The 16,545-nt window shown below is 28.7% G+C and overlaps 3 protein-coding genes across 3 annotated transcripts; 2 read left to right on the forward strand and 1 right to left on the reverse strand.

Moving 5' to 3' along the window:
• The first annotated feature begins 1,087 nt into the window (after positions 1 to 1,087).
• LOC119683528 (protein seele) lies at positions 1,088 to 2,081 on the forward strand. Its single transcript, XM_038097234.1, has 4 exons — positions 1,088 to 1,305; positions 1,363 to 1,530; positions 1,589 to 1,740; positions 1,796 to 2,081. Exons 1-4 carry the CDS (start codon positions 1,215 to 1,217, stop codon positions 1,961 to 1,963), a joined length of 579 nt encoding a protein of 192 aa, XP_037953162.1. The 5' UTR covers positions 1,088 to 1,214; the 3' UTR covers positions 1,964 to 2,081.
• A 1,114-nt stretch (positions 2,082 to 3,195) lies between these two features.
• LOC119683529 (cytochrome c oxidase subunit 7C, mitochondrial-like) lies at positions 3,196 to 3,738 on the reverse strand. Its single transcript, XM_038097236.1, has 2 exons — positions 3,542 to 3,738; positions 3,196 to 3,447 (listed from the first exon to the last, which is right to left on the reverse strand). The coding sequence occupies exons 1-2, from the start codon at positions 3,623 to 3,625 to the stop codon at positions 3,331 to 3,333; spliced, it is 201 nt and encodes a 66-aa protein (XP_037953164.1). The 5' UTR covers positions 3,626 to 3,738; the 3' UTR covers positions 3,196 to 3,330.
• Positions 3,739 to 4,945: 1,207 nt separating this feature from the next.
• On the forward strand, positions 4,946 to 7,985 carry LOC119681644 (probable methylcrotonoyl-CoA carboxylase beta chain, mitochondrial). The gene is made up of 7 exons (XM_038094890.1): positions 4,946 to 5,055; positions 5,130 to 5,273; positions 5,335 to 5,404; positions 6,111 to 6,294; positions 6,354 to 7,240; positions 7,312 to 7,446; positions 7,522 to 7,985. Exons 2-7 carry the CDS (start codon positions 5,139 to 5,141, stop codon positions 7,860 to 7,862), a joined length of 1,752 nt encoding a protein of 583 aa, XP_037950818.1. The 5' UTR covers positions 4,946 to 5,055; positions 5,130 to 5,138; the 3' UTR covers positions 7,863 to 7,985.
• Positions 7,986 to 16,545: the final 8,560 nt, after the last annotated feature.

The following is a 16,545-nucleotide window of genomic DNA, read 5'->3' on the forward strand; positions in this document are numbered from 1 at the left end:
CCGGGAGCACTTATTAGTTTCTTACAATTACAATTACTTAAATAATTTGAATTATAGCACAAACTCATTATCAAGATTTTGTACGGATTTAGTATGCATCACTATACATATATATATACCATATATATGTGTATGTGTACGTTTAATAAGATGTACACACAAAAATTAATACATACTTTTTTTCAAATCGATATTTAGATGTATTTTGAAAAATTTTGGAAAATGTTCTCATCTATTAATCTGTAAAATTAGATATAAAAATGAAAATCATTTAATTTTATTGGATTAAATATAGTACGTATTTTGTAATATTAGCCGTAATTTTTTCTTTCAGGGTAACAAAAATATACTTCAAATTTACGAAAGAAAAAAATGTGAAGCAACTACAATGCTTTTAAAATTTTTAGAGACAAATTCAAAAATCAGTGTATTGTGAATGTTCACTAAAATATGTTGCAAAATTCCAGTAATCTGTTAAAATCATATGAGCATTTCATTTACTAAAAAATACAAATACATAAATATATAAACTAATTTATATATATAAAATAAAAATCCTTTCCACTGCCTTTCTAATATTCATTTCGTTTTCTTTTATTTAAATTACAATTTTACAATTTTTATATTTCATATTGTATACAACACAACAAAAATTATATGATAAAAAAAATTATTTAACACATATTAAAAGTGATGCCAATTTATTTTAATTAGACTTAACTCTGAAAGAAAAAATTACAGCTATTCTTGTACATAAAAATTTTTTGATATGTCCCGCAATATCTAAAATTAGGTTTAAAAACTAGCTAAATATTTTGTTAACATAAGTATTCAAATCAATACTTGAAAGTGTAGACACTAATAGTTACTAAACTGTCAAAAATATCTAAATTGACAATTTATAGATTTTGTGGAATGGTGAATATTTCTTTACAATCCCATTTATCTTATTTTTCACAAACTTCATCTATTAATATGCAATATATTAATATAATCTGTAATTAATCAATTCGTCTTTATGAAATGTTCTTTGTTTCAATTTCAATCATATGGTACTGTTTATTTACTTACTGATGACGTTTGAATTAATTCATTTTTTTCGGCCAATTACACATTGCTACGTGTTAAAAATAAACACGGTTTTTACGTTAATGATACTATCTATTTAATAACGGGATTTGTTTTAAAAATTTCATTATAATTTAAGTAGCGATATGATGTCAAACAAATATTTGTTTTTATTTGGCTTATTAACAATTTCAAGTGTTACTAATGGGTTTACTTCAAAGGATGTGAAATGCCACGGTAAATATAATTCTAAGTTTAAAACTTTTAAATATTCTAAAAAAATTTTATACTTAGTTTGCAAGGCTACAATACAAGAAATGGAAGAAGAAATAGCAAAAGTTGATCCAAACAAAAAAGCAGATATAAGTGGATTTCGTTTAGATGCCAGCGGAAACTCTGTTGGTAAATCCGTTACTCTTGCCAAGTCTGAAATGTACCTGACTGAACTTATGGAAAATATATGTTAGTAATTTTTTGAAATTACAAAAATTATATTGTATTAATTCTATTTAAATTAAAGGTGATAAAATGGATGATTATGTTAAAGCAACATATAAATCGAATGGTAGATTAACTGTTTTAAAAATGATTATTGATGGAAAAATGAATCCAGAAACTTCCAATGTAGATTTTGTGCAAGATGGAGATTTAAATAAAAGTCTAAAACATTTTGTAAGTATCTTGCAGTTGTTAAATATTACAAATTTATGATGTTATATTCTTTTAGTGCTTGGAGATCCTAGAAGATCATGAAGAAAGTTTTATTAAAGCATTTCAAGCGGATGTAGTTGGAACTGATTTGGATATTAAAATTTGCACTGAACAAGCTCGATACTGTAATGATGCTCCTTTACAAGATGACTATCAGTTTGATGAAGTTAGAGAAGATTTGTGATTTTTTAAAAATTATTTGGTGTACCTTACCAGTGTCCTTACATAATACAATTTGTTTAATAATTAAACTAATGTGCCTTAAAAATTTTATAAATTGAAACAAATACATTTTTTACTTTTATAAATGCAATAACTTTATTGAAACAATTTAATGTTTTATAAATTTAAAAAATTAAAAAGGTTTGTGATATTTGTAGACATTTTGAGTATGATAAACTGATGAAAACGCGTGGACTGGAGTCAAGCTGTAAAATAATTTAAATTAGAAAATTTTGATACTATAGCCTTACTGCGTTTATGTTAATTTTTAATAAATGGACATATTATATACCATATATTATATATATAAATATTCTTTCAAGAACGTGTTCAAAAGCATTGAAACGAACAGAAAGAGAAAGAAATACTTCGGTCTACAACTACAACAAAATATAAATTATAAGATCAAGGACATTAGCTACAAATAAATTTCAAACTTTTAATATTCTTATATATAATTAATATATTTAATAGTCGTGATAGTTTTTAACAAATTTTTCTGATAGCATATAGAAAGATATTACCGTCGGAAATATTTAATTAAATAAGGTTCTTGATTTAACATTTTATACAAGATATAATACAGCGAATTATATAAAATGCAAAAATAAAATTAATTAAATTGGCATCATTCTTACCCTGATCTCTAGTCATTTGACGCCAGATAACCAACCATGGAGCACCCAATGGAACACCAAAGAAAACCATGAAAATGACAGTAATCTTATATTTGCCACCATCAAAGTCCATGGGAAAGTTCTAAGAAATTATTATTTAACACAGATACGTACGACAAACCAACATTTTATTAACCTGCCCAGGTAAACCAGGTCGACCAGCTCCGCTCATGTTACGTAGCTGGCCGTAACCGAGAACACTAAATGGGTGAACACCACGAAGAACACCAGACAAGCGACCAATCATCTTCAATGTAAATGAGAAAGCGCACAAAAATACTGTTGATGTAACCGGCTTAGTACTAATGTCTACTTTGAAACGTTCTGATACAATATTTATCAAATATGACTGAAAATTTTACTTTGATACAAAATCTGACTTGTTTGTAAAAAAACAGGTATGTATGTTAAAAAATTATTTAATCAACACATCTTTTGTAGCCGAAATTACAAACGCTCCAAACTGATTTATATATCATCTTCATGTACCTCCTTGTGCAATTATTAAATTTAACTATTTTGGTTTAATGTGTTCACATTTATTTTTAAAAACGTATTAGTACACTTTTAACTTAAGATATACATATTTTTTATTTTAAAAGCATTTCAGAAACACACTATAAAGTGTAATTTATGAAAATAAATATGTACTCTATTTCTTGAGTAGTTGATGTCTTACAACCATGAATGGAGCAGCCAATCCAGATCCAAAGAATAATACAAAATATGCAGTTAACTTATAGCGATTTTGTAGACTGAATGGTAAATTCTGTAAGCAAAAAGTAATGTCAATTTTTATAATTTTTTATTTAATTTTATAATTCATTTTTATTATTATGTAACCATGCGTTCATGCAACTTACTTCTCCGGGAGTACCGCCATGACTATGGAATCTAACAAGAGATTTGGTTAAGTTACGTGCTAATAGACTGCTACGACCCAACATTTTTAAAATTTCTCCACAGGATAAATTTTTTCGCAAAATAATATATTAATACTTGACTCAATTTGGTTATGAGCTGCTTTCCGAAAAATGACAACCACTAAAATTCGATATTAAGTGTCAAACTGAAGCGATCGATAATAATTTCGAAAATGTGAAATACTAAAGCAATACAGCAGTTGAAAATTATTTGTACAGTGAAAGTTGTTTTTAAAATTTGTTTTTAAATCAATTCATATTTTAATCCATGTGTGAGAATTATAAAATGTTTCTTAATGTTCTAATCGAACCTCGAAACTTTTCTGTGTTAAGTGGAGGCAGTCAATAAAAGTTAATTTTCTATACTTATTTAGCATTAGAAACTCATGGTAAAACGCTAAAGAGTTATATATATAAAATAGAAACTTCGTCATTGCATGTAAGCAACTAAAGCCGAACTGGATCAAAGTTCTAATACTTCGCACTACAGTTACACCCGTCTCGAAATTTACAATTTAATTGTTTTTTAGAAATGCGACATGTTAATTTGCTAAAGTGTTAAATATTCATATATCATATAAGATATTTAGTACACATATATCACTTTCAGATATTAGCAATTTAACATTGCGAAAATAAAATTCCATTTCATTAATTGATTGGCCATAACGCCTGGTTCTTTTAATCAAAAATATTATTAACGGGCTAATATAATTAACAAATATTTCCAAAAACATGTAATAATGAATATTTGGTAAAAAAAAAATACTCGAAAAGACATAGTCAACTAAAATAAACTAAGACCGTGCGAGTTCGAGTAAATTGAGAGTAAATTGAGGGAAATAGTAGATTATGTCGGCATGGCAGTGAATGTTGGTATTCATCAGAATTTCGAGTAGTGCAAATTTAATAAAAATTAAGTAAATTAGTTGTAACCATATGAAAATTTTGTAAGATGTTTAATATATAAATAAATTTGAAAACTTTTAACCAAAATAATATGTAAGTGCAATGAATAAATATTTACATAAGTGCAGTGCAAAGAATCTCTAGGAAATTTCAATTTACTTTACCTCAATTTACTCGAAGTCGCACACGGCTTAAACGCATAATGTTATCACAATGTATGGTTTTGCACCGTAGTTATTGAATATCTATTTTACAGTATTGTTGTTATTTTAAATCAGTTTTATACATACATTATTTTTAATAAAAATTGTATCAAATGTGTAACAATTTAACACTATGTTATACACAAACGCAAATTAAATAATATAATTTTTGTACATTTAATGATAAAATTCATCCAATTCAATGATAAAATTTTTTCGATTTTATAAAATATTGATAATAGCGATTACCGATTGTAATGATCATAAATTCGCTTCAGCTGTGCAATTTCAGCGTTATCGGTTCGCTGTGATGTAACCATTTCGCGTTCAATATTGCAACCCGTAAGTGTCAACATAATGAAAAAAACATAGATATTTATATATTTTTATTTTAATTAAAAAATTTACTTGTAAAGCACCACATAATGCTGAAATTAACGAGCTCACTGAGGAACACAATTTCAAATCAAGTGCTAAAATGCAGTGCAGTTCGTCTGTTACATGTCGGCGACGCAGATATTCTACGAACAGCTGTAAACAAAAACTCTACCGAATATAAAGTATGATATCTTATATTTATTATTATTTAGAAAAAATTATAATATAATTGACTTTTTTAAGGAAAATTGTACTGAAATGTCTAAATTGGTATCCCAATTGCGTGACATAACCAAGAATGTATTAACAGGTGGTAGGTATTAAATGTCACAATTATTTAGAATAAAAGATATAACAGAACGTATTTGAACCTGCATCCGATTTATAACAATATATACAAAATTTATCTAAACATTTACTTCATTTATATTTACATCATATAAGTTTCATCAATTTTTAGCATATGAAATGTTATTTCTTTAGCTTTTTTCAAATATAATTTGTTAAAAAATGTTGCGATTTGTGATAAATTTATTTAATATATCAAAGAGTTTTAATCTGAATATATGGTAAATTGTGTTCATCAACAATATTATATTTTAAATGTTATGATGGAATTTAAAACGAATGTTTTAAAAAAGTTTATTCAATTAATTTTACGAAAACTAAAATACGTTTTTGGCATTTTAAATATGTCTAGTTTTTGATCTCTGTTGATCTATTACATTTTATAGCTTCTACTATTTTAAATATGGTCCGAAAATATCATTTTAAAATTTGTTATAGTTCTTGCCAAACACTATAATTATAAAATGTAATATAGAAAAAAAAAATAAAAAGATGTAAAATCGAAAAGTTAATTAATGGACTGTTTAATCTAAAATTTTTCAGTGTTTTATTTTTATGTGAAACATGAATTTCTGTATTTATAAATTTAAACATACATACAAATGTATAGCTTGATAGTTTATTAAATAATAAATTTTATCCAATTGATATAATACTTTTTAATATAACAGGTGGCGATAAGGCTGTTGAACGTCATACATCCCGTGGAAAACTTTTAGCAAGAGATCGCATCAATTTATTATTAGACAAAGGATCACCATTTCTGGAACTTAGTACTTTAGCCGGATATAATTTATATGGCGATGAAGTCGTGAACTCAGGTGGTATTGTAACAGGTATTGGCAGAGTTTGTGGGTATGTTTAAGTTTTAATTGTTATATAAAAGTTGTATGCATGTACATCTTTATTTTCAGTATGGAATGCGTTGTAGTAGCAAATGATGCTACTGTAAAGGGTGGAACTTATTACCCTATAACGGTTAAGAAACATTTACGTGCACAAGAAATCGCACAAGAAAACCGTTTGCCTTGCATTTATTTAGTGGACTCTGGTGGTGCTAATTTGCCTAGACAGGCGGAAGTATTTCCCGATAAACAACATTTTGGACGTATTTTCTATAATCAAGCTAATATGTCTGCATTAGGCATACCTCAAATTGCTGTTGTTATGGGTTCTTGCACAGCTGGCGGTGCATATGTACCTGCAATGGCTGATGAAAGTATCATTGTTAAAAAACAAGGTACTATATTTTTAGCAGGACCACCATTAGTAAAAGCTGCAACAGGTGAGGAAGTTTCAGCTGAAGATTTAGGTGGAGCTGATTTACATTGTAAGACGTCTGGGGTTACTGACCACTATGCTATCGATGATGAACATGCTCTTTATCTTGCACGTCAAGTTGTCAAAAATTTAAATTTACCTGGAACAAATGCGTATAATGAGCAATTGTTTTATTCAAGCAAAGCAGCAGTTAAAGCAGCACAGAAAATATCGGGTCAAGCAATTGAACAACCTGTTTATGACCAGAAAGAGCTATATGGAATTGTAGGACCAAATCTTACAAAGAGTTTTGATGTACGTGAAGTTATTGCTCGTATTGTTGATGGCAGTCGGTTTTCTGAGTACAAAAAACTTTACGGCGAAACGTTAGTTTGTGGTTTTGCCAAGTTGTATGGAAATACAGTGGGAATTGTTGGTAACAATGGTGTATTGTTTTCTGAAAGTGCTTTAAAGGGTGCACATTTTATACAACTTTGTGCACAAAGGAAAATACCCCTGATATTTCTGCAAAATATTACCGGTAAGAGAAAATGAATTTTATGTAACAAATTAGTAACGGTTTTTATTTAATTTTTAATATAAATATTTGAGGTTTTATGGTTGGGCGTGACGCAGAAGCCAATGGCATAGCTAAAAATGGTGCAAAAATGGTTACAGCTGTATCGTGTGCAAATGTTCCTAAACTTACCGTTATTATTGGTGGATCATATGGTGCGGGTAATTATGGTAAGAATTTTATTTGATTTTATTTTCAGGATATTGTTTTTAATAATAAAATATTTGTAATCATGCGTTTTACAGGAATGTGCGGTCGTGCTTATTCACCACGGTTTCTTTATATGTGGCCCAATTCTCGTATTTCTGTTATGGGTGGTGTACAAGCAGCTAACGTTCTTGCACAAATTACTGCTGATCAACGGAAACGTTCTGGAAAAACTTTTTCCGATGAGGAAGCTGCAAAACTAAAAGCACCAATTATAGAAACTTTTGAAAAGGAAGGCTCACCATACTATAGTACCGCTCGCTTATGGGATGATGGTATAATTAATCCGGCTGATACCAGACAAATTTTGGGTTTAAGTTTGAAAGCAGCATTAAATAATTCCGGTCATGAAACTAAATTTGGAGTTTTCAGAATGTAGATCATATTTCGAGAAAGAGCTCCAATGAGAAAATGTGCCAATGTTAGTTAAGCATTTTTAAAAGATTTTTGAAAAATTTTGTGTTATGAAATGTGCATTTATTTTCAATTGTAAATATTTTAGGGAAACTGTTGCATTTATTAGTTTTAAGATTTTTTCATTGTAAATGTTTTTTGTGCAATAAAACTTTGATATATGCATGTGTACAAATTTAATTTAATTGATTTCAATAATCACAAAATAGATTTATTTATCGGGCGCTTCTCCTATTATATGTAAAAGTTTTCAATTTTATAGCTAGTATGTCACAAAATTAGAAAGTTTTGTTGATTCAATCTATATTAATATGATTAATTTATCACTTGAACTCTAAACTTTGTATTAAATGCCTTTAAATCAATATAAATGATTCAGATAAATATGTATCTACAATATTTAATAAGGGTTAACACTTGTATAATTTATATTAGACTTTTTCCTTTACCCATTACCTATTAGTGTTATTATATGTGGTATAATTTATATAGCTGTAATATAAACTATATATATAGCTTATATATATATATAAGTAAATATATAGCTATATCTCTGAGTACACGCACTATGTTAAAAGCTTTTATGAACATCAATATGCTTTATATATATATATAGTAAATAAGATATGATTTATATACTGCAGCAACCAAGTGTTATTACTATTGAACAAACAGCGTTTACAGAAATAGCGTTTGCACCAGGGATTGATAAGCTAAGTAGCTACAAAACAACATGTTAGATAAGTTGTTACCTGAAAACAAAGTCAAAATGATCGTTTTAGTTTTAATATTCTAATATTTTCTTTTTATATGCTTATGGAAAGAAATTGTGTTACATTTTTTGAATTTTAAATGTTTTCTAACTTAAACTTAATGAATAAAAATTAAAATATTTAAAGTACTACTTTCTGTTTAACCTTTGAATAACAAATTAATTTAATAATGTTTACAAAATTGTTTTATTAAAAACAATTTCGATAATAACATTGTGCACAGTCTTTCAAGAAAAGGCTATCAAGAAATCCATAGAAAATTTTAAAAGTTAAAAACTAGAGCTTCACATCGTTGGGATGTGCACTTTGTCAATAAAAGTTTATATTAGTAGAATGTGTTTAGATTTTTCGACTTCATTTTTCTTGATTTTTGGACACTTAGCTATTGCTTATTACATTTTTGGAACTTCTTCATCGACGTTTAACTTATTGCTGAAGTTTAGCTTTTTAGCTTATTGCCGGAAATTCTTGGTATGTTATATTTGGATTGGAAAAATACTTTTTTATCTTAAAAGATATTTTTTGCAATTACTTTTTAAAATATGTTATAAAAAACTAGAGTATAAAATTATTATATTTCAATATTCTTATTACATTATAAAAGAAAGCCATCTTTTATGCATACATTATTATGCATACATACATAATTTAAATTAAATTAGTTATTAAATTCAACGTATTTTGAATTACACAATATTTTAGTATCGAATAGTATGTACTATTTCAATACTTTTGTTACTTTGCACGGTAACACTGTTTAAATGCAATTATTGGACGCCATCTGGTGTTAGAATCAAATTTAGCACTTCTTTCCGTACTCATTTTGTAATTGTTGAGTGGAAAAAACTGATGTTGCAGTTTTCAAGCGATTAAGATTTTCAATTTCAATTAAAAGCAAGAAAGATAAGTGTTACTTGTAAATATATTGCTTAAGTAAAAATAAAATAAAGTTTTGAAAGTATATTTGGTGATCTATAAGTGAAATTAAAATAAAAATTTGGTCAAGAAAAATTTCTCCTTTAAAAAAGGTGAGTGTGTATGTATTGATGGCGTTGCCGATGCAGCAAAATCTATATGAATAAAAAATAAAGGAATATGGAATATACCAAATACAAGGGATCGTTTAAGTAATTTTTATAAAGATTTCATTAAAAAATTTTAACCGTCCAAATTCTAAGTGGATATTTACTTCTTTGATATGAAAAAACTGAAATGCCGGAGGACAGACGCTTGCTCCAAAGAGCATTGCATGCGGCTGCGAATTTTTGTGCATTGGTGTGCGGTTGTGAGACTATTTCGCTCCCTTGGGGGCAACATTCGGTGTCGAATAAGTTTAAGTAATGTGTTTTACCTTGCAAACTCTAAAATTGTGCAATTTTGCAACTTCAATTCATTAAATTTCCGTATTTAATTGTATACAACTGTTCTTGACCTTTTGTAGATAAATTTTTGTTCAATACAAACTAAAAATAATTTGTGCTTCAGTTGAGTTACTTGTATGAGTAGAATGAGCTGTCATTGACATTGGGTGACTAATTATTTTTAACGAATTTTATGCAGATTTATTCTAAAGGAATTTGCAATAATAATTATTCTTATTTACAATTTTTGAAAAAAAAAATATATATTTTATTACTGTATCTTGATTACGTCATCGAGCATTGCGCGCGTTTATGCCTTTCCACCTCCTTCTACATTTTTCTAATACATAATTCATGTTTGGTTTAACGGCTCTGTTTTGAATAGTGTCAGCATGTCTGTATTTTATTCTATATGTATATATTATAATTTTTTTTTTTTTTGATTTCCAATTCTTTGCTTGACACATGTGCCGGTTTTTGCCCACTTCCATATTAGTGGCACATACATATTTTAAACGCCTCTCCTTTTTCTGTTTTGTTTTCTTTTGTTTATAAATTACACTTTTTATCTAGAAATTTGGCATATGAAATATTTAACTAGTTTCTTTGGCATACAGGTTCTGTATTCTGTATGATACTTGAGTGGCACAATTTTGACGTTCCAAAGTGATTACGCCTTTGTATATACCAGTTGATACTAGTTTTGGTGTAACATCTGCATTAATAATGTTCGCAGTGACATGTAATAGCCATGAAAATATTTACATGACCTATCACAAATTTATCACGAAGTAATGCATTTATTTATTTGTATAGATAATTGAATGTATATGATTTCATCTGCAGAACGTGTTAATATGGTATGTAGTTTGACCACACGATGTTCTAATCTCTCTTCAGAAAAAAGACTCGGTGTGGGCAGCACGTACTCAATTTTAATACAGTTTATTTAATACTTATTAATTCATTATCAACATTACATTTTTGTTACAAATATTATTAATAAGTGTTATTCTTCTCTAGTTTAGCTGATGTAAATACTTTATAGCACTAATTCTTACACTAATTCCGGATGTTTTCTATTTTGCTCATTGTCTATAATAAAATATATAGTACAATACCAATTTTATTCGATAACAGCTGGCACAAAAAAATTTCAGTTCTTTAATAATTTGTTCAGTAAAATTGAAATACAACATGGGTCCGAGAACCAGAATTAAAAGGATTACTGAGATAATATACCAAGATTAAAGTAATCCAAATTACATATTGGTACATATAACAATAAGAGATACCAGGATTGTATGAACCTATCAAAAGAAAAATTTAGAATTCTAAGAGGGCATTGTAAACTAAAATACCACCTTATAAGACTGGGTATACTTATGGATGCAAACTGTAGATTCTGTAAAGAATGAGAAGTCGGCTACACATATGCTCTTAGAATGCCCTGCGCTAATGCACATACGGAATAGACTCCTGGAAATGTATATTCCTACGGAAGAGGCAATAAAACTCTATAAAGTAGGTTCTATACTACATTTTATTGACGCAACAGGGCTTAGAGACCTACTCTAAACCCAGCAGGGAACACAATAGACCCGAAGCTCGCAGTGCCATATCCCCTAACAATAATAATAATGGGTCCGGGATCTAATAGAGCAGATTTGTCAATAAAATTAAAAAAGTTATATTCATGGCGTTTTCATTTTACTATAAAGAGGGGCACGGAAAATATGAGTTTTTGTATTAACAGATAGAGATTCTTGCTACTTGTGGTCTAATATAAACGAACATTTAAAAGTTGTGTTTCTGTATTAACAGAGTGAGATTCCTAGTACTAGTCGTATATATACGGACACTTAAATACTTGACTCAGTATTCATAGACTTCTATAGACTTCTAAATCTTGCAGTCTACTAATGTATATGGACACTTAAAACTGCACATCTACACACATCTGTTGGATGGAGTTTCATAAAATGCGAGCATCTCTAATATTAAATGTTAAATTAATATAATTTTATTAATCAGGAGTTCATGACATAACATATCAGCATCGTGCTTTATTACTGGAATTTTTTTTTTAGTAGTATTTTCAAAATTTTTTTACTTTATACACTTTGATTTCTTTTTAATCTGATATTTTAATTAAGAAGAAAAAATTAATTCTACCTATTGCCCAAAGTATGTTTCGAACTATAATTTGTTATTTCCCATAATTTTCCAACTGTTGAATTTTAAAGATGGTTGCTACAGTTTCATATTTAGAAACGTAATAGGTGTGGTATCGTTAGAGTTTAAATTAATTTCATTTCTAAATCCCAAAAATTACCGTGCTATTTTCTATTTCAATGATGAGCTAAGTGTTGGCTCCCGTTACAGTGATTGATTTTTATAATTTTTCTGTTATTATACCTATATATACCTATATGCAAGTATATGAGTTCTATATGAATGCTTTTTCTTTTATGTCTACATTGTTGTAATGTAATTTAGGGTAATGCGGTTATAAATACGTCATACCTTATTGCCCAAAGAAATCGTTTAATGCCATTATTTGACTTGGTTGGATTTTATATTTTATGAAATTAAATAAATTTTGGTTGTATTTCCGTTGCTTCTGGTTATTGACTACTCGTTATAGTCCTTGTTTTGATTATGTTGTATTGGAACAAGTGTTTGCATACATTTCCTACACCGTCTCTACACATTTCACCCTCTTTGAAGATATTATTCACTCAAAAAGGTTGTGTAGCTCGTTAAATCAATAATAAAAAAAAACAAAAACAAATATAACAACTTTAACAACAACAACTGTAACAACAGCAATACAAAACAATTGAAAAGAATGCGCCTGCTTTGGTGCACGTTGGCGCTCTATCGTATGGTTAAGGAGGTGAACGCACTTGTTGGGATTTATGCGGCTGCATGCTGACATTAACAGTTCCGGTTTTTCAAATTTTCTGTTGTATAGTGAAGTAGTTAAGTAGTTAAGTGGAGAGCACTACGTAGGCATTTTTAGCGTTCTTTTTGTGCATATAACATCGCAATTACAGCCATTAAAAAGTTTGGAAGGATTTTTTGTACTAAATCAACCGTAGGTTTAGGATGTGTGGTCTGTCATGCAGATTTTATGCAAAAGTAAAAGTTTTTATTATTACAATAGTATAAAATAAAGCGTAAAATTATTTTACTCCAAATACTAGAATGTCTAATTAATAAACAACCATAAAGAATATTTGATTTTTACGCTAAAGTGCAATAAAAAATAAAAAACCAGTTCTTCTATATATTTATTATAAGTTGAAGTCATTCAAATATTTTTAAATTCATTTTTAAACAATCTTAACTATTGTTTCGGGTAACCTGTTCCGTTTATGCTAAGATATCTTAGATACTTTTTATCAATTTAGAAAGTTTTCTATTTTAACCGCTTTTTATTTTATACGAAACAGTGTGTAAGTTACACTAATGATATGAATATAGCAGCGAATCTGTATGAATATAATTGTGATTTATGAAAGAGCGTCTCATAGATTTAACTAAAAATAACTTATCTAAATATGAATATAGTAAACTAAACTATGAACCTTTTGAATAATAACTATATTAAGTAGTTTAATGTAGACACAACTTATTAAACCCGCGAAGAACTGCCAAAGCTGGCCTTTATGCCATATGTTGCCATATACTCTTTGTTGTGGTTCAGATATTAACTGAGCTCTTCGAAGCATCGCGTATCTTGATATTTGCGTACGTTATGAGCATTTTGGTCGAGTATAGCAAATCGTTATGAAGTGTTTAAACATTATAATGTGCCCGATCACTTACCGTTATACGTATTTGTATAGAATGAAATGAAAAATTAAGGTGAGCTGTTATATAGGATATCTTGAACATATTCGCACAGTTCGAACAATTGAAGTGGTGTGCTTGATTCAAATTTGCGAGAATCTTACAATTTCTCTTAAGGTTCGTAAAAGAGAACCTGTTATATAACATATAGTTTATTAGAGATTAACCAATTAAAAAGAAGTAATATTTGCAATTTTTAATAAGGTAAAAAAACGACAAAAACTCAGTCAAATAATCTTCAATACTTTAAATCCATATATCCAAGTTCATCCATAATTTAGCTTTTATCTTTGTTTATTAATTTAATGTCTAATATGTATTTGTAGTAAAATAGTTTCGGAAATTATAGTGATTTTTTTTTAGTATTTAGGTAGATATTGAAAACCCTTCTTTTCCGTATGATTTTTATCGTTTCTTGGTTTATGACATTACTTCTTGAGGGTTGATGTGCTTTAATACGAAACATCCTATATAATATATTACACTATTCCTAACTCTTTTACTCTTTTCTTATTATTTTATTTAAAATCTACAGTTATTAGATGTAGTATTTAAAATATTTCATCCATTAATTTTATTCAATATATATATATAATATGTATAGAAATAGACTGAATCTTACACCGTCAACCATTACCAACATGTTGCCCTAAAAAGCGGTCATAACAAAAAGCATAGAATTCAGAGACTAAATCGATTATACGTTCAAAGGTAATAGCTTCGCTTATATTTAATAATCTTTAATTTGATTTGTAATATGAGAAATGCTTAAATTTCGTTGTTGTTTGGATGACTAATAGTGCGGCACAAATGACTTCGTTTTTCTCTTGTTTTATTTATCTAAAATGTTTTATAATCGCTTCATGTGGAAGAAGCATTGCACTACATTCTTTCATTCTTTCTCGTACTTCGTCCCCACCAAAGATTTAAGCAAAATAATAGTATTGCCTTCTGACACACAACAAAGTTCATTGTTCGCTTGATATTGTTCGTGAAAGTACTTTTATTTTTCTAAAGTTTGAAATATATTTTATGTTCTGTAGCTTAGCTGTTTTACGTATCTGTGCGCTTTGCGTTTTGCGTTTTGCGTAGAAAAGCACAAGTTTTTTCCGCTATCATAAAAAATTTATTTGTTGCTTTTTTTACTTGCTTTCACTGTATGACGATTAAAATAACATATTTCGCAGACTTTCGACGAGTCTTTTCAGTATTTAAAGTACTTTCTGTCGCTGCGTTCTGTCTATTTATCTGTCTATCTATTTGTCTTTTTGTCTATCTGTCTATTCGAACGCTTGTCGTTACATTCCTTTTGTCGTTTAACACATTTTGCGTGCCTGCTGTCAGTTTTATTTGTTTTAATTGCAGTTAATACGGCTAAATCTGTTTGCATATCTTTTAATAGCTGTTTCCTACTTAAATTCAACTGAAGCACATGTCCCATGTCGTTGATGATAGTCTCAATTGTTAAGGGCTTCATAACGAATGATTACCCTATTTAGTTTTTTTTTTTTTTTTTGTTGATTCCATTTGGCTATATTGTTTCAATTTGGGCTATATTTTTAAGTCGATAGCATTTATCATTGTCCCGAATCAGTATTCGATATACACTGAATTGTTTATATCTGTTACCTCAAATGAACAGCAAAAGTAAAAATCTACAAAACTCTTAATCCACCGATATAAAAAGAATTGGCTGTTATTATGATTAATTTTATTATTAAAATGCACCAAAAATCTTCAGTAAAAACAACCCACCTCAACCCAGTTTTATTTGTCACTTAATTTTCATTTGCTTGATTGTGTTAATTTAATTCGCAGTGAATGATTTCCATGTTCACAACATTCGGTTTTGGGCGCAAGCATTCAATCATTCGTTATATAATTAATGTTCTTACTTGGATAATTCTATTGGACTTGAGTAAAAGTGCTTAGGTCACATTTTCACGAACGATAAAACTTCGATGGAAATTAAGAACGAAACTTGTTTATTGGTGACAATCAGTTATGGAACATGAGCTCAGACGTTATTCGCGGGCTAAGTAGTGCAATAATATCGAAAAAGCGTAAGGGAGCAGCATAAATTTCGACTTTAGGAAATCACTATGGATGAAAGCAACAAATGAAAGCGAGAGCAACTAGATTCATCCGCATTAGCAGTTAATAAACATTAACTAGTCCATTAACTAGTCTTTCTGTCAGTGTAAACATTATCGATATTCATCGACAGTTTAAGTAAATGAAAAGGGAAAAAGGAAATCGTCGATGGTATTTTGTTTATGCATAAATTCATGAACAGTTGATATGGGATTACATTTTCTGCTATTAGAGTAGATAAAAATGTTATTGCTAGAATCAATTAGAAGAGGTCAGTACAACAGTACTGAGCAGGTTCTCCACTGATTGCTTATATATTTTGTTAAATTTATAGCAATTAAGTCTAAGTCCTGTGATATGACCATGATCTTCTTCTTCTCATATAGCTAACTTCTTTGCTATTTCCAAGTAGTACGCGTTTCAAGATGTGTAGCATACTTAAGGATTGATATCGTTCGAATATTATTATAATGGGGCTCCATTTATGCAATAGCAGAATTATATACATGCATAATACATTAAGACCGAAAAGTTTTCGGAAATTCTCATTTAAAATTCGCGC

Source organism: Teleopsis dalmanni, chromosome 2, assembly GCF_002237135.1.
Source record: "Teleopsis dalmanni isolate 2A chromosome 2, ASM223713v2, whole genome shotgun sequence".
Taxonomy (NCBI): Eukaryota; Metazoa; Arthropoda; class Insecta; order Diptera; family Diopsidae; genus Teleopsis; species Teleopsis dalmanni.

Bases quoted from the DNA above. Each gene is read 5' to 3' on its own strand.
- LOC119683528 (XM_038097234.1), top strand. From the start codon at position 1,215: ATGATGTCAAACAAATATTTGTTTTTATTTGGCTTATTAACAATTTCA. The intron at 1,306-1,362 runs GTAAATATAATT...TTTTATACTTAG, and splicing joins AAAGGATGTGAAATGCCACG to TTTGCAAGGCTACAATACAA. The intron at 1,531-1,588 runs GTTAGTAATTTT...TTTAAATTAAAG, and splicing joins TGAACTTATGGAAAATATAT to GTGATAAAATGGATGATTAT.
- LOC119683529 (XM_038097236.1), bottom strand. From the start codon at position 3,625: ATGTTGGGTCGTAGCAGTCTATTAGCACGTAACTTAACCAAATCTCTT. The intron at 3,448-3,541 runs GTAAGTTGCATG...TTTTGCTTACAG, and splicing joins ATGGCGGTACTCCCGGAGAA to AATTTACCATTCAGTCTACA.
- LOC119681644 (XM_038094890.1), top strand. From the start codon at position 5,139: ATGCTGAAATTAACGAGCTCACTGAGGAACACAATTTCAAATCAAGTG. The intron at 5,405-6,110 runs GTAGGTATTAAA...TTAATATAACAG, and splicing joins CAAGAATGTATTAACAGGTG to GTGGCGATAAGGCTGTTGAA. The intron at 7,447-7,521 runs GTAAGAATTTTA...TGCGTTTTACAG, and splicing joins ATATGGTGCGGGTAATTATG to GAATGTGCGGTCGTGCTTAT.